Below are 22280 nucleotides of genomic sequence, written 5' to 3'. Positions count from 1 at the left end.
TAAAAGTAAAAAAAAAACAAATAATATTCTTGCTTTACATTCATTTATTTCAAGCAATTTGCGCCTTATCAATAAGGTAATAAGGTTTAAAACGTTCGTCATTGATGGAAAAATAAATAAAAACTACCCTATATTATTTATATAGAATTATACTAATTAAGATAATTATTATTACTAAAACATATTGCTTATCTTTTTTTTATTAATTACGAGTACCGATGACGTAACTAGCATTTTGAGTATTTGATTAAATGTCTAAACATTACGTCATGAGTAAGTTGTTACATTAAAACATAATGACAAGTTTTTTAGAAGTTTTTCTTCAACTTTCAGTTTAACATCCAAATTAGAAACGACCCTCACCCACCTGTATGTCATAATTGGATGAAAATTGTTTTATAAATTATATCAAGCATGTTAAAAAACAAAATATAATGAGTGGCAAGGCAAAAAAATATCTTCACCGAATTATCATTAAATACTAAATAGTTAATATGCAGAGGCACATTTATCAGCCCACTTTAATACACTCGCGTCATATTAATGTGGGCGGATAAATTGCCTCGGAGTATAGTTTGGCCAGGATTTTTTTCAAACTATTCGTATTATGTTTTTGATTTAAAATATTTAATCTAATAAACACATAGGTGAGGATCGTTTTTAATTATAAATCATTGTGTTTAAAAAAAAGATATATTGCTGAATATGCGTCACAACAAAGAGAGAATAGGATCTTCTTTGTGCCATGATTTGTAGTTTTCTGAAGTTCCAAGAGGATTCGAATTAAAAATGACCCTCATGTATCTGTTTAAAAAGCGTTTTAAGTAAATCAAATCAAAATTCAAATAAAAAAATGAAAAATTGTCTAAAAAATGTCCAATTTTTCTTCACTTTTCAATTCTTGGATTTCTTTTTTGTGTATCTCGTTAGTGTTTATATAACTTATTTGTTACACAATAACTCAGAAACTAGTGAACGGCGTGGAAATGATGGAATATTGCACCTGTGTTTGTTATTATTTAAAATGTTAGTTTGTCTGTTCGCCTTAGTTTCCGAAAATACTTAACCAAAACAGTACAAAATTAAATTACAATGTTAATTAGAGAATCTTCAATTTTGTTTATTGGAATGGTGGGTATAAACTATAAACCATACATGGGAATATAGGTGAAACCCACCATGTCATAATGTAGACCTGTGCTCGGTGGTTATAAAATCATTAGGTCAATTTGTTCCTACCAATACAAAGGCATAAAAAGATTAAAAACTATTAATTATAATAATATTCATTATTATTATTCAATATTGTTAAAACAATAATCTGTATAACAGTCAAAATGTATAAGAGGCTTAACTTTAAAAAATATATAAAGACAGGCGCAGACTTAACAGTGTTAACGCTATTACATACATTTTGAATTTTTAGTTAAAATAATTGTTTTCAAGAAATAACAATCATGTGATTGTATTGTGATCTAGGTAAGTACTAAAATCAAATCGGCGGTTATGGGTATTAAGTCAATAAATTTATTTATTTCAAATATGCTCAGTATAAGCAAACATTATGTTAATTTAGTGAGACAAATATAGCATTCTATGGATTCACCCTGCTGGTGCCGGGGCCGTCGCGTGGCAGAGAAATACTCCGAACCGAATCTTGGACTTGTGAGCAAAGGACGTAGGGTTAAAGAATTGCTTGACAGTTAACTAACACTCCGATTCTCCGCTCGTGTTGTTCTTCCTGCCAAGCCAAATTTGGTAAGATCCTACTAAAGCAGCTTAAGGTCTTTAAGCAAATTATAGAGAGATTTTTCTGGTAATCCTCTCACACCTTCCTACTTACCTACCTTCGGCGTACTAACTAACCACATAGTCATTTTTATTTAGTGCATTTGTTAGGTCATACACGTAATTATTATTCACTTTTATACTGTAAAGTTGAAAACTTAACGTTTAAAACATTTCGAATACAGAATGGTCTTTTTGGAAATAGGGTAGCAAACCAGGATTTCAAAATCACCCATCATCAATTGCTTCCAGTAAATCAATACAAGATTTTGTAAAAAAAAAAACAACAAATTGCTCAGTAACCGCGTTAAACAAGTTGAGTCTGACATTGTCTTTATAAAATAACACATTTATACAAAAATTGTGACATGTTGTGTCATATAAAAAAAGAGAAAAGAATTAACTATTATATAAGAACGAGGGCTTGCGATAGTAAGACATACCACATTGAAAACTGAAAGTACCACAGCTTTTACTAGAAATCTGTTACCTTCCAAACCCATAAGAAATCTGTTACCTTCCAAACCCATAAGAAATCTGTTACCTTCCAAACCCATAAGAAATCTGTTACCTTCCAAACCCATAAGAAATCTGTTACCTTCCAAACCCATAAGAAATCTGTTACCTTCCAAACCCATAAGAAATCTGTTACCTTCCAAACCCATAAAAAATCTGTTACCTTCCAAAGCCACCAGAAATCTGTTACTTTCCAAAACCACCAGAAATCTGTTCCCTTTCTAAGCCACCACAAACCTGTAACCTTCATAAGCCACCATAAATCTGTTACCTAAGCCACCAGAAATTTGGATCTTCCAGAGCCATCAGAAATCTGTTACCTTCATAAGCCACCATAAATCTGTTACCTTCCAAAACCACCAGAAATCTGTTACCTTCCTAAGCCACCACAAACCTGTAACCTTCATAAGCCACCATAAATCTGTTACCTAAGCCACCAGAAATTTGGATCTTCCAGAGCCATCAGAAATCTGTTACCTTCATAAGCCACCATAAATCTGTTACTTTCCAAAACCACCAGAAATCTGTTCCCTTTCTAAGCCACCACAAACCTGTAACCTTCATAAGCCACCATAAATCTGTTACCTAAGCCACCAGAAATTTGGATCTTCCAGAGCCATCAGAAATCTGTTACCTTCATAAGCCACCATAAATCTGTTACCTTCCAAAACCACCAGAAATCTGTTACCTTCCTAAGCCACCACAAACCTGTAACCTTCATAAGCCACCATAAATCTGTTACCTAAGCCACCAGAAATCTTGGACCTTCCAGAGCCACCAGAAATCTGTTACCTTCCTAAGCCACCACAAACCTGTAACCTTCATAAGCCACCAGAAATCTGTTACCTTCCAAAGCCACCAGAAATCTTGGACCTTCCAGAGCCACCAGAAACCTGTTACCTTCCATAGCCACCACAGGCCAAATTCCACAATTAGCTACCACACCTATAGTAGGAGATCGGACTGACAAACTTTGTCAACCTTCATAAAATGTGGTAAGTCTAACTATCGCAGGCTCATAGTCCATATTAAAACAATAATAAAGTTAATATGTACTAACAGATTGTATCACTATTGTATATGAGTGTTAGTGAAGTGTATGAAGCCGCTAAGCGATTCTTTTCATGCTACTTGTGATGGACCAAGCAGATAACACACCTGATATTAAGTGGTCACCTTTAGAACAACACTTCGCAGGAAATCTACTTGGCAGATGAACATATATGGTAGGGGTGATGCTAAACATGTACTAACTCGAGCGTCGCGGAGATCTATTAGATTTGGTGGATAGATTTTCGCTTTCAGAAAATAACTACAAAAACAATTTTCATTATTTACAGCTTGTCGAAACCGTCAATTGCATAATTATTTTTGTATTATTTCCTTCAAAATTAAACAAAATAACAGGGGATGTTATTAAAGTTCGAAATTGTGGTCTTGTGATTAAAATGTCTATGGTATATCCAATCAAGTGTCAGTAAAAAAAAAATTATACCTTACGCAACCATTTAAAATTAGACCGATATTGTTTACTTACAGAGCTCTTTTGAAGTGATAACATCTTATAGCAGGGTAAACCTCTTCGTAACGTAACGCGTTACGTCACTCTGTCTTCCCTTTCTCTCCCGCATACGGCAGCAGGTTTAAGTTATCACTTTTGTCGAGTATCCCGAGACAGGAACTTTTTTTCTACAATGCTTAGGTATCCTAAAGAGTACAGCCTCTGTAGCCAAATAGCACGTCGATAATCTTTCTACAATCGCTAACGCTTCGAGAACTAGAAAAATGTAAGGGAATGACAGTTGCTATCGACAGGTCACGTGGTCAAGATCTGTCATTCGCATACATTTTTCTAGTTTTCGAAACGTTTGCGATCGTAGAAATAGAATCGACGTGCCATTTGGCTACAGGGGCTGATTTGCTAATACCTTTTACCACAGCATTGCTGTATTCCGATCAGAAAGTTGACAGTATTACAGGCACAGAAGGCATCTACGTCTCAAGTTATCAAACGCATGGCAGATCATTATAGGATATGTTTCTAGCATGTCTGTGTAATATTAAAGGTGATGACACTCAACATCAAGTGAACCATCTGCTTATTCAACAAATATCACTATAAAAAAAACTATATATAAAAAGTACATTTTTTTCGCATTTATTTCATCGTATGCGTAGTAATTACGCTGCTATCTCGCTCTGTCACTAACACTCGCGTATGTGTGTCCCGCTCGCACTCATATGAATCCCTTGCGTTTCTTGTATTCTTCTAAATTGAGCGAGCGCTTGGGGCCCGTTTCTTTCACTTTCGTCGTGTTCTGTTTTGATTGATTTGAAGATGATTCTGAAAAAAATAATAATAAGAATAGATAATAATAAAAATAAGAAAAAACCAAACTATAAAAAGAGAAGTCCAAAATTGGGCCCACTTTTCAGTATGATACAGAAATGAGAAATGTACAAAATCTTGTATAATTACTAGATTACTCCATTTGAATCATAGAGGAAATAATATTAGCCAACAGGGAAAATAAGCTGATTGTATTATTTTTATACTGATCCATCTTTATAAATGCCTATTTCACATTGGTTGTCAGCTGTCTTTGTAAATGCGCGCTGTCTTTGAATGTGGACGTCAATGTCATTGGACACGTTTGACAGTTAATTCATTATTTGTCAATCTGACAGGTTTTTTAAAGATTGTGTTAAAATGCGTCAAATTAATGTCAAATCCTTAGAAAATCTGTCAGTTTGACACTGATAATGAACTTGATGTCAAACGGATCCAATCAAGTTGTGTAAATACCCCTTTAACAAGTAATTTAGCTGATTTAGCCAACATGGAATTTTCTGCAAATTCATTATAAAATCTCCATAAAAATGTTTTAATTTATGGCCAATTTTCAGCTTTGTATCGTTTGAATATTTTGGGTTTGTATGGAGACTGGTTTCTCATTTTTAAACTAGCTGATGAACTTTGGGTAGACATGATTTTTTATGGAAATTACCTTATGTTTAATGTTTTTATTAAATAAATGAAATATCTGAACATTAACGAAAACTTATCATCATCAGTAACAGATTTATACTGGCTTTGGCTTTTTTATGTGGCTTTGGATAACCAGGTTCGAGTTTTGAGTCTTAGATCAGGGAATCTATCTAGGAATTACTTGGTAATTTAGCGGATTTCTTTCTTCTGAATTGAAGCCTTAATTCTTAGTGATTAACATTAATGGCCAATGGGAAGGCACGGGGGTGAAACATCATCTTGCCAACTCCGAACTGCTAATGAATATTTTGGAAGAAACTCGATACGTCCACATCCCAACCCATGACCTCATGATCAGAAACCACATAATCTACCCACTGGATTAATGGGGTATACTCACTGGATATGGGCAAGTCGATGTCGATGTTGATGTCGAAGTCGTGCAGAGAGTACAAGCTGCTGCTGTCAGTCGTGGGGTTGCTCTTCTTCTCCTTCGGCTTCTCTATCTCACTCTCTTGGTGCTGTAGCTGGAAGAACAGTTACAGTTATTATCCACCTTCAAAAGCATGGTTATCTATGTGACGTCATGTTAAAACAAACATGGCTGAGCACCCATTCCATGTCCTATGTCTGTCGATAAAAGCAAGACTATTGAACAGATTATTAAGCGGTTTTCGCCAATAAATAGATGGAAGGTTTTGATACATAATTTAGCAATATTTTGTACAAACTGGTTTTAGCAGACACAGAAATTGAAGTGATACTAAAAAAAAAAACGAATCGCCATATTTTCAAATTTGCTTATTTCAAAGTTTACTTTAAAATACCAAACACTGTTTCACTATGCCTGCAGATGGCAGCACGCATCACCGATTACACTTTTCGTAACGTATTCACCAACTTACTCTAGTCAAGCGTGCGTAAAGAAGTTTCACGTCAAGTAGTATAGTTTAGTTATTACATTTTATCGAAACTTACTGCAAGTCTTTCTGTCTCTTGTCGTTCTTTGGCCGCCCTCTCTTCTTCTTCCCTCAACTTCATTTCTTCTGCTTCTTCGTTCATCAACTCCTGCGAAAAGGATACAGACATTTTCATTTACTTTTTTAACACAATTATTTTTAACTGACACTCTCCGGTACGGTAGATCCAGAGATCTTTACCACTTTAAAATATTAGTAAGTGGTAAAGAAAACTCTGCATGATCGAATCAAAAATGAGGAGGTCCGTAGAAGAATCCAAAGTCACCAACAGTGAATGAGTTACGAAGCTGAAGTGACAATGGGCGGGGCACATAGTTCAAAGAGCCGATGATAGCTGTGGTCCCAAGGTACTGGAATAGCGATCCTGCACTGGAAAGAGAGTCGCAGGGATTCGCTGGATGCAGGCGGCTCAGGGTCGTGATGTTTGGAAGTCCCTACAGCCTATGTTCTTTAGGGTATATGATAATAATGATGATGAAAGAAAACTCTAAAATGCAGCAAATCAATGAAAAACAAAAACGAGAGCCACATTTAATTCTTATGATTTTCCCACCAAAATCCAACAATAGATGTTAGACTCAGACCAATTATAGAAGGACCTGTATCGCACTCATAGTCACGAACAAAATTGTCTGTCATTTTCTGAGGAAAACGAGCTAAGATTTGGTGTAGATCTTATACTAAATTAGATGTTTTTGCCCGTTTTTTACACCATTCAATTACACAGAAAGGTATTTTTACGGAGCTCTTTAAGCGACGAACGCGATTACAACTATTTAACATCGATTATATAGATACAGTTTTTATAATCGCATTAGATCGTTGATCATATACTTTGACAGAAAAGTAACGTCTTGCGAGGCAGGTCCTATACAATAATTGGTCTGAGATGTTAGACTTTAAAAATAAGGTGACATACCTGTGAGCGCGAGGCGCCGGTGTGCGACTTGAAGTTCATGACGGGCTTGGTGTGCCGCCGCGTGAACGGGTCGTCGGTCTTCTTGCCTTTGTTCGCTTTTATCTGTGGAGTGAATAATATATATAGGGTTATATAATGCTATAGTATAAATTGTTTAATGTGGGCATAGGGTATGGCGAGAGGTAATGCATTCGGGAAGGTACATTTAAACCTTCACCCAAGTCACAAGTCGCGGTACCTGCTCGAGATGTTTCCTCTACCACAGGAGTAGAGTACCATCATCAATGGGACGAAGAATGAGCGGTCGAACGTTAAATACAGTTTTCTCTTTCGTCCTATCGCAACAAAAGAGAGAGCCATATTTCTAGTTCGGCGCTAATGGTCATTTTGCCTTCACGAGTTTGTCGTGGATCGTATGTTAGGTCTACGTATGGTACAATTCTTGTCGCCATACACCCCCACCACCACTTGGGCGAGGTCTCGGTCACATGGGTTGTAGCTCACCTCCTCCATGATGGCCCGCTCGGCGGTCTCGACGTTGAGCTTGCGGTTGCGGTTGTTGATGTAGGAGATGCTCTGTATGGACGACGTGCGCGTCTTGTCCAGCGCGCTGGCCCTCTCCTCCAACTCCTGCAGTTTGCCGTTGAGATCGGCCACCGACTCTTCGTCACCTCTGCAAATATAACACTAATGAGGGAATAGACCACGATCCAACAAACGTGGTGCCCTATTTAACAAGACCATGAACAATAGGAAGATGTCCAGCCTTAAGAGCTAAAGATTAACTGCTAGAGAAAGAAAATGGACTGTGGCTGTGTCATGGACATGGCCGAATTGTTTGGTACAATACGAGTATCTATACATGAGTGAAATCCCCAGCCAAAGCCCGGGTTGGTGAAGTCACGGCTGGAGGACAGTTACACGCCGGAAGACGCGCATATACATTTACTACAGGGTCAGGTCTCTTTCTTGATAAGAGAGGAGACATCTATCCAAGTATCCGCGCTTTATAACTGCCCTCCGGCCGTTACTTTAGCATATCCCGGCCTACGGCCGGTCGCTTGGTGTCTGGCCTCCGATCGTGGCTTAAACCGGGCATTTTACCTAAGAACATAATAAGCGCGACCTCCGGCCGCACACCTAGCTCTCCTCCGTATGTCATTTCGTTTGCCCAGGCTCCGTCTTTCGTAATCACCTAAACACAAATATAAATATACGCGGACTGCGGCCGCGCGCGTCCCTGCCCCAGGCCACGATATAGCGTACCCCGGGCCTCAGCCGGGGATTATGGTCAAGCCTCCGACCGTGGTGTCGGCTGAGCAGTTTACCCAAATAGGAACGGCCCCAGCCGTGACTTACGTAAGTAACCATGCGCGCCCTCTGGCAGCGCGTATATCTGTTTTATTCGGTTTTCGGCCAGGTATTTCACCGTAACCTGGTTTTCGGCCATAGATTTGTGATTTAGCTTCCGGCCGTGGCTTCGACAGCGCATCTTATCCAAGTACATAATAAGCGAAACCTCTGGCCGTACCCCATGTAGACACAGGCGTCACAAACAGGAGTCACGCGCGCGGCCAGAAGCCGCGCATATTTTGTTCTTCAGAGAACTGTCCAGCCTAACAGCCTAAGCCTAAGGCCACCGATCCTCATTGGAGCAGCGTGGTAGGTCTATCTCCGTATCCGTAGGATAGAGGCCTGGCCCTGTAGTAATTCTTTAACATAGACAGATAATGACGAGAGCATTGTATATGAAAGTACGGGAAAGACATTGATTCGCTCGACCGCGTTGAGTTTTTTATGTTCCTGCATGGTCTTGTGTGTCTAAATGGTGTCTAGCGAGCCGAGGAAACAAGAGAGACACACTGTCGACAAACAGGGATGAAATCCAAAATGCGAAAGCTAAAGTGAGAGCGATATTTTCGATTCCGCTGTTATTGGATGACATGCTTTTCTCTCTTAACAACATTTATTGTTGACGCATGCTAGGCCTCTTTGAGCAAAAGTTATAATAATAAAAAAAAATTAGCCTTTTATTCGGACCTTATTAAGGATATCTTACAATAGTATATACAATACAAAATATTACATACATTTAAATAGTATATCGTTTATACATTTAAAATTTTTCTATATTTCGTTTTTATTTACTTTCTATAGGTCCGTTTGCCAATCGGCAAAGGCCTCCTCCAACCTTCTCCATTCAATTCTTTCTCTGGCTACTCTAGTCCAGGTTTTCCCAGTAACCTGTCTGATATCATCTTCCCATCTTTTTTGTTGCCGCAAAAGCAGCAACAAAAAAAAAAGATGGAGCAAAAGTTACCATATTATAAATAAATTCTCAATTAAATTGTCAACCTTTTAATTAAGGATTAAAAATGTGATTTTTATTTCATCATTCTACTCACCTCAACTGCGCCACATCTCTTTCCTTCATCAATTGCGTCTTCTTCATGGCGTAGTTGGTGGGATGCGGTCGGAACCTCTCCTTCTCTGCTACTATCTTCTCTATATCTTCCTCCTGACAAAAATATACCACAGATATTACAAATTCTATAGTATACAAAAATAATAAAGTATACAAAAAAAATGTTTACAACATAGTCAAAGGCTCCTCTAGAGCTCTTCTTTCTTTCTTTCATCTTCAGTGGGTAGATTCCCCATTAGGCATCCTTTAACCAATAATCAAACATGTTTGACAAACTTGCTTGTCAAACTTGACCTTTTATTAAAAAACTGTCTGTTTCTTTAGAAACTTTTCTGTCAATGTATATTATGATCAACGATCGAATTATTAAATCATTGGTCAAAGTATATGATCACTGATCTAATGATTAGATCATTGATCACTTTAACTATTTAGAATATGGACCTGTTTCGCCCCAAATTTACCAACAAAAATGCCTGTCGTTTTTTGAGGGGGACGAGGAAAATATTTAACACCATTAAATATATTCTGTGTCCATACACTACACACAGCTATAAATTTGACTCGCAATACACACACGCGTAATTTTTACACAGACTAACAAACACATCGCTTAGACTATCCACAGAATATATACTTAAAATATTCGATTACTTGCTTGATTTTTTGCTGTTCCGTCAACATAATCAATTCTTCTAAGAAATTGTTTATATTACTGATTTTGATAAAATTAAGGTAAAAATACTTATAAATGAAACGTTACTCCATCTTTTACTAAACTTTTGTGGCCGTTTTTTGTGCCATTCAACTACACAAACCGGCATTTTTAGGGAGCTCTTTACACGATGAAAACGATTACAACAATGAAACATCGATTCTATAGCAACAGTTTTTATAAACGCGTTAGATCATAGATTTTTGTTCTTTGCCAGAGGGGTAACGGTTAGCGAAGCAGCTCCTGTTATTAAAGGTCGAAGATTGATCATAATATACTCTGACAGAAAAGTAACGGGACGCAGGTCCATATGTAGTTAGTCTGAGTTGAGGTCCAACACTTAAGGCAAGCTGTGCGTATTGTGCGTTAACTTCCTCACCTTAAACTCGTACATAAGCGCGTCTTTGACCTCTGTGATCTTGTTTCTGACGTAGTCCATGGTGGGCGGCTTCTTGTTCGCCTCCTTGATCGCTCGGTGCCATTTCTGGAACTCGTTATCTGTGAACTCCTGGAAAATATGAAAACAATTTGGTTAACTAGTTCAGGCAACCAATAGAAAAGCGTCTTTTGACGTTTGTGACGTCATGGTCCGCATTGGGAGCCATAGTTTCCTCTCAGAATGAACTAAAGATAACTAAAGATTACATACAAGCTCATCCACCAAGACAATAATTATTAACATAATTACAGCCGTTCTTTGTTAGCTACAATATTACAATAATGTTTCTCGAAATTTGTTATGTCAAAAATTGGTTAAAAATAATATTTTTTTTAAATTAAATTAATAATTGTAACTATGCCTAAAATATTATATCTATGTATAACATACAAAATATGTGATTTATTATCAGTATTCTTACCACCATTCCACGTGGGCATGATTAGTATAGTTATTAGGATAAGTTAGCCTAAGTTCCTTATTGTATTCTTTCTCAATAAAAAAAAATCATTATGATAGGCGTAAGGTAATGTCAGGCTTTAGTCACCTGGTTGCTGACGAACTCCAGTCGGAACACTCTGTCCTGCGTGCCGTGCCGTAGTTTGAATCCTTTATTTGTTCTCGTATTGCCTAAATTGTATACTTTTGCCGTTTCGTACACGTCTATTATTTCTGCTACCTGGAACAAAATAAAAATTCATCGCATGCAAAAGAAAAAAAATATATACAGTGTTATACTAATAGTATAAAGAGGACAAGTTTATTTTGTTAGTTTATTTGAATTGAAAAGTAGGCTCTATTGGACCGATTTCAAAAGACACACACACACACACACACACACCAACGCACGCATTAATAAAAATAAACTACTATAAATTACAAATGTTAATTTCATATTAAGTTTTTAATTGTATTTGTAATTAAAATATAGTTATTTTCGTTCATGAAGAGATGTTAGTTGTAACACAAAATCTTTTATAGATTTTAGCGAAACCTATATTTGTATGAAAAATGTTTTTTGCTCAATAAATTATTTATTTCAACAGAAGGTATATTTTTATCCCCGTATTCCCTCACGAAAAGAAACTACGCGGTTGAAACGGTCGTAGTCGTCTATTAGGCTACAATAAAATATTATATTATATAGAATTTTTATTAACTCACCCTATAAACTGGATTGCCATTATTATTCCCTATTCCGATTCTGACATAGCAGCCTTGCACCACGCGGGAGAAGAAGGGCAAATGTACTAGTCTTTCTAATTTGAACCTGAAATAAAAAGTGACAATCAACAAATCAGCGCATATTAGGCCATAGAGTACCATATTTGGCACCAACGCAGATGTTAGAATGGTGGGTTTTTGATAGTGTCCGACCGAAAGTTCAGTATCGGTTTCGGTTTCGGCCGAAACTGAAGCCACGGCCGAATATTCGGTTTCGGTTTTTTTTTAAACCAAAAAACCCAATTTCGATCGAACTCTAGACTAATTTCATTTAAATTTCAATTCCTACTTTGCAGTAAAGTAATGTTTTCTTTTTAATTGATTGACTACTTCTGTGAATATCACAAATCCATAAACAGCCATTTAGTTGGCTGGGACATCTGACTTAGAAAATTAGCGCTATAAACCTATATTTCATAAACAAATCCCAAAATTGAAAAAACTTACTAAAACACATCCACAATATTTTTTAAAAACCTATCCAATAACATTTCATACAGTGGGTAAATTAGTAAAAAAAAAAGTTCAACCTCACTTTACATATAGCAGAGTAGGTACCCCAAAAATAATTTTTTGACAATATATTTCACAGGTTAGTTGGCACACCTTATGCACTATTATAGCTTTTTAGTACTAATAGTCTTTGAGCTAAACCGCAGACATGGCAAAATTAAAGGTTCCTTGTTGATTACAGAACCCTAAAAACACACAATGTAAAAACCAAGCCAGTGAAGCCGTGATAGCTCAGTGGATATGACTTCTGCTTCCGATTCCGGAGGGTGTGGGTTTGAATCCGGTCCAGGGCATGCACCTCCAACTTTTCAATTGTGTGCATTTTATGAAATTAAATATCACGTGTCTCAAACGGTGAAGGAAAAACATCGTGAGGAAACCTACATACCAGAGAATTTTCTTAATTCTCTGCGTGTGTGAAGTCTGCCAATCCGCATTGGGCCAGCGTGGTGGCTCATTGACCTAACCCCTCTCATTATGAGAGGAGACTCGAGCGCAGTAGTGAGCCGAATATGGGTTGATAACGAAAAACCAAGCTGCAAAGACATTTAAGTGAAACTCACCTGCTAAGTCTAAGTTTGTTGATTTGTTCCCTAGTGTCAGCGTATTTGACTTCCACGACTTCCCGCTCTCGCTTCTTCTCTTCTTCTTCTGCGTCAGAGGAGGAAGAGCTTGATGAACTTCTGCGACCTGTGATTATTATTGTTTATGAGAAATCACAAATTTATATGTGTAGGAACTATTTTGCCATTATGGCAGTAGAACTAGAAACGACACTAAAGCCAAACTTTATGTGGAATGTTTGTCAACAAAACAAATTCAAAATGAAGGTAGAAAACGCAATTTATTCAAAAACAATGTATTGTTTTTTTTAAACTATAACTGATGATTGTTTTAAACTTAAACAAAATTGACATTTAGGAACAAGTTAATTAAAATGATTGTTAGGTGTAAAATGACTTTACTTTACTTATACCCTAACTTTTACTTTGTTTGTTGATAAACATTGCACATTGAATTTGGCTTAAATATAAGTTGGTTCATTTAACTATGGTCTGAAGACATTTATTTATCACAAATTAAGGACTCTTTCTGATTTAATAATCCATAATACAAACCTTGGGATTTGTTGTCTTCAGATTCTGATCCGGAGTCGTCAGAATAAATGTCTGACGCCTTTAATTTGACACTTTGTTTGCTTGTGCCGCCTATAATTTCGTCGTCTGCGTCCTAAAAATAAAATAACGTCAAAATGACATGTCCTAAAATGTGCCTTTATTATTTATATAAGCAAATATTTTTTAAGGATAGCAGATACAAATTGCTATTAAGAAATAATTTTCAGAATTTTTAGAACCTGCATTAATGAGATAAATATTTTTTTTTGTTTTGTTGTAAAAATAAAAGTGTTCAGAACAGCCAATAAAAACACCTGGAATTAAATTCATATCCGGTGTAAGCTGTCAATGTCATGTAATATTGTCAAATGTCAATAAGACACAGGTAAAAAAGAAATATTAAATTGTAGGCAGTGAAGCATTTAAAAAAAAACCATAAATAGCTTTAAAAACGCCTTAAACGAACGCTATTAAGCGAAGATCACTGACAATCTGTCAGGGTATGAGTTACAAGCATGTTGCTGTGATAAAAATTCTTAATTAATGTTTTCAGCTAATGAAAAAAAATACATTTTATTTAATAAATTAAAAAAAAATCGGGTTCCAAAAATTTTTTTACATTGGGTATTAAGCCCTACCTATACCTATATTTACCTAGTACCTATATTTTTATTCTTAAAAGAACATATCTTTTAAGATCAAAATACTTTGTTCTGCTTAGTTGACACTCGGAATTAAGGCCCAGCCTCCATACAAAATTGGGATATATCCTTTGGAAATCTATACTAATATTATATAATATCTATACTAATATTATAAAGAGGTAAAGTTTGTAAGTTTGTAAGTTTGTAAGTTTGTCACATTTTTTAAATGGGGTAATCTTCGGAACTACTGGTCCGATTTCAAAAATTCTTTCACCAGTAGAATGCTACATTATCGGGGAGTGTTATAGGCTATATTTTATATTAGTATGATATATATTCGATTAACACAGTTTTTGTCATAAAAGTCGGACCGAAAATCCTCTTAAGCAGACTTATTCGCATGCGCTGCCTTAACCATTGTGTAAAATTGAAATTAATGTATGGAGGCTTTATGTATCTTTAAAAGTTCTACAAAAAAGTCCGCGACACCATATATTTATCTTCTATATATTAGCAGATATAGTACCTTTTGTGTTTTAAAAATTATAAATTTTATATACTTAGGTTTGCGTAATTATTTATACTACTTAACTTAATCCTTATCAAAATGAATTATTTAATAATCACAAGGATATTATGGAGATAAGATTTGCCCTTTATAGTATATATATTTATATTTGCTAGTATCGTACTCACGTCATCCTCTTCCTTCCTCTCCTGCTCCTGCGCGCGCTTCTTCTGCTTGGTCTCGACGCGGGTGGCGCGCGCGTCCCTCTGCGCGCGCAGCGCCGCCATGGCGTTCACGCGCCGGTCGTCCACGTTGCGCTTGCGCTCCGTCTTCGCGCCGAACAGCGGCGACGCGGAGCGCTCTGCGTCCCGCTCTGTGCATACATGTTATGTTAAGCAAGAAAGGGATGGATGATATTCTCTTGAGTAGTTTTACAAAATCTTCTATAAGCATATCTTTTGTTTAGATTTATTTGTGATCAGTAAATATAAACAGAAGAGTTGTGTTCACTTGTTTTTGAGTTAGGAAGCAAAGGATATCAGGAGGATCCTATATTTTTGAATCTGGAAATGAGTAAAGTTGCATGAATACATGCATGTTACAAGTTCCTCGATTACAGGTGGTGTTAACATTCATTATTTATGTTATTGTAGAGGTGAGGTATCAGTGTTGGTATAAATAAGAGGGTATTTGATGACTTGAGCTCAGTTGTTTGTGAGGCAGCGTAGACACCGTCACGCTGCCAGTCGCGTTAGTGGTATTGTGCAATAATGTTTTGTGTTGTAATTATTGTTAATCATAAATTTAGTGTGGGCATGGAGAACATGTCGGGCAGAGAAGGTGAGTGTTGATGCATTCTTAAGGGATCTCTTAAATCTACCCCCAAGGTCACAAGTTCTGGGACCTGCTCGAGATGTTTCCTCTGCCACAAAATAATGGTACAATCATTATCGCTGCTACCTGTCACGTCACATAATACTTAATTATATTAACTTTAAAAACTACCTTCATCTTTGGAGTCATCTTCAATCTCTCCAGGGCTCTGTGGTGGTTTCTCCTTCTTACTTTCAGGCTCTTTCGGTGGCTCTACTTCTGCTTCTGTGAGTTTAGTAATGAAATTAATTTTTTTTTTGTAATTAGCTGCTTAAAGTAGCACAAGCTAATAAGTAATAAGTAAATAAACCAAATTATGATGAATTGATTTTAAGGGGGTTTTTAAAAATGATGTTAGAGACCCTCCCAAAGATAAAATATTTTAAATACAAGATTACTTTTGAGATTATTTTAATAGTTAAATCTGTTTCTAAGTTTAACCAGTTACAGACTATAAAAACTGGATATCATAAACACCTGCATGGTGTATTTACAAAACAGAGATCCTGGGTTTGATTGGGGTTCAAACCCAGGGCCGATTAAGGTTTTCTTAATAGGTCCAGGTCTACTACAGGTGGCTAGTTACCACCCTACCAGCAAAGACGTACCGCCAAGCGATTTAGCGTTCAATGTGTAGAACTGAAATGGGTGTGGATATCTATCATTTTCCTAACAAATTAGCCCGCTTCCATCTTAGATTGCATCATCACTTACCATCAGGTGAGATTGTAGTGAAGGGCTAACTTGTACAGAATAATAATAAAAAAATAAACCTGTAAAAAGATTTCCTTATCTATCAGCTACTTTTTACTATAATAAAAAATTACCAAAGAGATTTTAGATTTTACCTTCTCTCCTCTCTCTCTCCTTCTCCTCCCGTTCTCTGGCCGCCTGCGCTTGTCGCGCTTGCTCCTGCTTGGCTCGCTGCTCGCGCAACGCTCGCCGTCGCTTGCGAGCCGAACGTCGACGAGCGACTTCACCCGGCGACGCGCCACGCTCGGCCGCTGAGCGCTTGGCTAAGCGGAGTTTTCGCTCGATCTCCCATCTGATATACAAATACAAAAGATAGGAAGTCTATACAAATCTGACTGCTAATCTTCACTAGTTGGAGGCAGTACAAGAAGATAAATGTGCATTATGCTTTTTTTTAAAATTTAAAAATACTGAACAACGCATTAATCTCATAATAATAGTCTGTTTTGACTAAAAACAAAGAACTGTTTTCTCTAAAACGGGTGTTTGGAAATCTAAATAGAGCAATAATTGTTACTTTTCATTACTTTGGATTACTTGGCATGTTTAGATAATTTGAATCATCTATCAACATCATCTAATTGGAACATGGTATTGGGTATTTGTGAAACATTTATTAAAGGTGGAGATTATATTATTTTAAACTGATATTGAAATATAGTTGGCTTATTAATTTATTATGAATCACAGAACATTCACTCCTCACCCTCTCTCAACGCACTATATGAGTGGCAGCACGTACTGCAATGTCACAGTTTGGATTGTGCCACGTTGCAAGAACCAGCTCATGACTAAGGGCCTGTGTGAGTTCAAAACTAGTTGGACATACTCCGACGTTGTATCATGAGTGTTAGCCGTGTTTCAACTTTCATTATAAATTAATATGAATAACACTCACAATAGTTAAATTTCTATAAAAATTAAGCTTGGTTAGCTAAGAATTTGAAAAAAATTGTTGATTGATGCACATTATCTTCATTTATTTATTCACAGAAATAGCAAAAAAATCCATTGGCTTATAATTGTATAACCTCACCTAGTCTTCATCAAGTCTCTCCTCTCAATGCGTTTGAATATCTCCTGCTCCCTCTCCTTCTCCGACATGGCGGCCAGGCGCGCGCGGTCCTCTTCATCGCCCATGAGATTCTCGTCATATCTTGAATCAAATAAACAATTCATTGCTACTTGTACAAGAATAATATAAAATTAGTTTCGAGTCCTTAATCATTTGGATTATATTACATATAAAATTTAATTGCAGATTTTAAATCTTTGCTTGTTTACTCTAAATACAGAGTGTTTTAAGACAAAAAACAATTAGAGAAAACCAGACCCATCTCTTTCACCCCAATGCAACGAAAGAGAGAGAGAGAGACATTACCTTCTATACTTCAACTGATCTACAAATTATTGTCTTTTTTCTCATCTAGACATGTGTTGTGGAGCCCATCTTAATGTCTTAAAAAATTACCCTAAAACATATTTGAGAAATAATTGCCTTACCCATCGTCAAATTCCTCCTCTGAGTCTATGGAATCATTGTCTGATGAATGGGATGATACTTCACCTAAAACAAAATTTATTTATTTTACTTTTGTTGCTGAATAGGGTAGTCGACTTAAATCAAATTTAATATAAAGAATATTAATTTTGTGCAATACATGGAATAAGGGTCCAAAATATATTGATATTAATAAAATAAAAGTTAAGGGTTTCTTATTAAACTTAATTTAAAAACTCTTAATTTAAAAAAGAAATTTCTCCAATTTTCCAAACGTCAAAAACATACTTGTCCTATTGCATTTAGACTACTAATAATGGTATTATTACTAATAGGGATGATGACAGTTTTTTAAATTGTATATAAATTAAGAGTACGCTAATATAATAATATAATATAATAGTAAAGCAATTTTGTAAAAGTAACAGGGTATCTGCGATCATTACTTTCGGAGGTATAGCGATTTAAAGGGTCAGATTTGCAGCGCTGCCGCGGATCCCTGAAAAACGCCCCATACAAAATGGTACGATCTTATGACGTCGTAGGCAATTAATGATCGTTAGATTTGTATGGGCGTTTAAACAAAATTACTAATATCTTTGTTATTTCTGCGTTTATGTTTATAGTTCATATATTAAAAAATGTCACATTCAATGTAAGGAAGCTAAAACGGTATGAATTTTCATCTAATTACGATAAAATATTTTTAGTAGATTTTGAAATTTTATAATCTTATTTATTTTGCAAATATCCAGCCAATCTTTGCTTTTTATGTATAAATTAGTAAACATTGACCTTATTTACCCGAATGTATTATAAAAATCAATATATTTAAACCTAGTCATCATCCCCATTATGGTAGCTGGGACGAAAAATTAAGGCGGTACCTTCTTCTGGTTCACTGTAAACATCTTTCTTTTTGCTGTCAACACTCTCCGTACTCTGTCTCACTTCACTGCGTTTGGGCTCTGGCTTCTTCCTGTCGTCAGAGTAGTCTGAGGAACTCTTCCTGCTGGTTTTCGCTGGCTCTTTCTTTTTAGATGTGTCACTTCTTGCGTCGCTATTTGATTCTGAGCCAGAGGATGACGACGATTTGTCTGTAACATGAGATTTATATTATAATTAAGACCCACCCAAGCTTCGCTTTGATTTATATATGCATTTAGTTCTTCCCTACTAATATCCTATCTTACAATTTGGGTCAAAATGTACACAGAGTGAAAATTTTAATCAAATTGATTAAGTAGTTTTAGCTGCCTTCTAGGTTCAATTATTTGAAGATTAGCTTTCAATGCCTCCTGTAACATGGTGATTTTTGAGATATCTGCTATATCCTGCAGCAGCCATCCATCAGCTCATACAGGTGATGATGAGTTTTGGATTCGATGGATGAAGTTGTGGGTCTGGCTATGTAACATTATCAGGTTTCTCTCCTGATAATCTATATCTATACTAATATTATAAAGAGGTAAAGTTTGTAAGTTTGTCACATTTTTTAAATGGGGTAATCTTCGGAACTACTGGTCCGATTTTAAAAATTCTTTCACCAGTAGAATGCTACATTATCGAGGAGTGCTACAGGCTATATTTTATATTGGTATCATATATATTAGCCGAGTTATCACAGTTTTTGTCATACAGGTCAGACTGAAAATCCTCTTAAACAGACTTATTCGCATGCGCTGCCTTAACCATTGTGTAAAATTGAAATTAATGTATGGAGACTTTATGTATCTTTAAAAGTTCTACAAAAAAGTCCGCGACACCATATATCTATTTTCTATATATTAGCAGATATAGTACCTTTTGTGTTTTAAAAATTATCAATTTAATATACTTAGGTTTACGTCATTATTTATACAACTAAACTTTAATCCTTATTAAAATAAATTATTAAATAATCACAAGGATATTATGGAGATAAGATTTGCCCCTTACAGTATGTTAATTACTTAAATTAGGGGTAGGGTAGGGTAGGGTAGGGGTAGGGTAGATGTAGGGGTTGGGTAGGGTTGGGGTAGTGGTAGGGTAGGGGTAGGGTAGGTTAGGGGTAGTAGTGAAGTTGACATCGAAATTTACGCGGACGAATCGCGGGCGTCCGCTAGTATTATATAATTTGCTAATTTATTTTCAAACATTGGTAGACTACCAAATATCCATCGGTTAAAAATCGGTTCATCCGTTTGGGATTTACGATAACACAGGCAGACACATCATACTCATAGTTTTGCGATAAGGGTTAAAAATATAAATATAACAAAACAAAATATGGTATTCCTACAGAAATGGAAACTAAGCCGGTGCAAACTATACTAATATTGTTTGGTTTAACGGGTTCATCTCAGGAACTAATGGTCCGATTTGGAAAATTCTTTCACTGTTAGATAGCCCATTTATCAAGGAAGGCTGTAGGTTGTTTTATCCCAGTATTCTTACTGGAACGGGAATCACGCGAAACCGCGCGGCATCAGTTAGTAATAGATAAAATAGATCTGAGATAAAACAGCAACTTGTTTTACTTTAATTTTTTTTTCAATTACCCTGTTTTATTTTACTAGAGGTTATTTGATAATTACCATTTTTCTTGTCATCATCATCCCAGTCTGATTCACTCCCTGATGACTTAGGTTTAGGCTTAGATTGTGGTGGAGAATTATCTGGTTTCTTCTTCTTCTTTGCTAAGTTTAGAAATTGCTAAAACAAAAACAGTCAAATTTCATAATAAAGTTACTGTGTGTGTGTTACTAATGATTGTTACTTATTTTAATAAATAATAATTAATAAACTAAAATAGGTCATAGAGATTTGATTTGTCTGAATTTTAATCTTGAAACAAGTCATTGTTTAATATTTATATAGATTATGTTTTTCTTTATTCTTTGTCACTATACCATACTAAAAATGGCTATGTTGTTAGTCTGTATGCCGTAGAAGTAGGTGCGAGAGGATTACCAGCAAAATCTCAAACTGCAGCTAGTTCTATATTAGATTGGGTATCTTTTTTCATAGCTTTTTTTAATTTTTTTCAGATCAGTCTCTGGACCATAATCCAATCAAATGACTTTAAGCTGCTTTAATAGGATACAAGGGGAGTCTTAATTGATTGTCAAGGAATTCCTTAACCCTACATCCAGTGGTCACAAGTCCTGGACTTTGCTTGGAGTTTTTCTCTCTACCACGTGATGGATTCGGCACCTGCTCGTTAAATCCATGGATTGCTATGATATTAGCCTCTTAGCCCTCTACTACAATCTCACCTGATTATAAGTGAAGATGCAGTACAAGATAGAACCGGACTTGCTTGGAAGTAGTTAAAGTTAATTCTACCCATACCTCTGACAGTTTCTATGTAGCATCATAGGTACCAGAACGCAATCACTTGGGGGTACATATTGCCCATATTTATGTAAATTTTGCTACAGTGATGAATGGGACCTTGGCAGCACAACATGGGCTATTTTTTTACTGGAAAGGTCCTTTTTCCCGCGGGTTTTGTGAAAACAAAATTACACGCAATAGGAGTCGCGGGCGTGCGCTAATAAACAATAAATTTAATCTTTTATAGATATTAATTAATATTATGGGAATGAAAACATTTTCCCCCTGAAACTAGGTTTTAGTTTTGAAACATTATGTAAGGTTTCTAAACGAATGCTTCATACTTCAGTTGGAAACTTGCAATCAAAATTACGATAGGTTGTTTATTTATTATACACATTTTAAGATACAATAGATACGCAACATCGCACGGATAAGAAAAATTTCAGCCGTCCATAGGCTAGTAAACATTACTTTTTCTTTATTTTTTATGAGTCATGCGTAATTTGTAAAGAGGCCATAGTCAAAACTGATCTAAAAGAAACGTATTTCAATTTTCATCTCGTAGCATTATAAAAACGTATAATTATGGCGCAAAATTGTATTTATATTTAAAAATTCGTCCACATATGCGCATTAGACATAATTAGATCCTCCAGACATTGATCTTGGCCCGAATACGCAAACAAAATACCAAAGGAATTTCAACGATTCTCAGACAAAACTAACCTAAAGTTAAATGAAAAACTTAAAAAATAACTTACAGAGTCCAAATCTGAACATTCACTGCTAGAATCTGAATCTATCAATGGCTTATTCTTCCTTTTAGCCATTTTGTTACACTTAAGTTAACTATGAAATACGTTACGAGATTATTCTTTCGTTAAAAATTTGTCCGACAACTTTATACAAGGCACAAGCAACCAATAATGTTGCCAATAATTGCCAGTGAAAGTTTGCTTTCCTTCTCTACTTCGTGTTTCCCAGAAAAGAAGCCTCAATGTCTCAACGGAAAATGTAGATTGTAGTGTACCGAAATCATTGCCGAGGGTCGTGT

The 22280-nt window shown here is 36.0% G+C and overlaps 1 protein-coding gene across 1 annotated transcript; it reads right to left on the bottom strand.

Moving 5' to 3' along the window:
* Positions 1 to 714: 714 nt before the first annotated feature.
* Positions 715 to 22275, bottom strand: LOC112046077 (RNA polymerase-associated protein Rtf1). Its single transcript, XM_024082554.2, has 19 exons — positions 21988 to 22275; positions 20482 to 20599; positions 18793 to 19002; positions 17908 to 17971; positions 17441 to 17560; positions 16500 to 16696; positions 15784 to 15876; positions 14967 to 15151; positions 13627 to 13738; positions 13072 to 13198; positions 11936 to 12041; positions 11319 to 11450; positions 10712 to 10840; positions 9598 to 9710; positions 7697 to 7865; positions 7193 to 7294; positions 6272 to 6361; positions 5694 to 5820; positions 715 to 4648 (listed from the first exon to the last, which is right to left on the bottom strand). The coding sequence occupies exons 1-19, from the start codon at positions 22054 to 22056 to the stop codon at positions 4542 to 4544; spliced, it is 2370 nt and encodes a 789-aa protein (XP_023938322.1). The 5' UTR covers positions 22057 to 22275; the 3' UTR covers positions 715 to 4541.
* Between the last annotated feature and the right edge of the window lie 5 nt (positions 22276 to 22280).

This window comes from Bicyclus anynana, chromosome 18, assembly GCF_947172395.1.
Source record: "Bicyclus anynana chromosome 18, ilBicAnyn1.1, whole genome shotgun sequence".
NCBI classification, from domain to species: domain Eukaryota; kingdom Metazoa; phylum Arthropoda; class Insecta; order Lepidoptera; family Nymphalidae; genus Bicyclus; species Bicyclus anynana.
This window is presented reverse-complemented; position numbering and strand designations above follow the sequence as displayed.

Excerpts from the sequence above, each read along its gene's own strand:
- LOC112046077 (XM_024082554.2), bottom strand. The coding sequence starts at position 22,056 with ATGGCTAAAAGGAAGAATAAGCCATTGATAGATTCAGATTCTAGCAGT. Across the intron at positions 15,877-16,499 it reads GGAGAGAGAGAGGAGAGAAG|AAGCAGAAGTAGAGCCACCG; the intron begins GTAAAATCTAAA and ends CTAAACTCACAG. Across the intron at positions 13,199-13,626 it reads TGAAGACAACAAATCCCAAG|GTCGCAGAAGTTCATCAAGC; the intron begins GTTTGTATTATG and ends TAATAATCACAG.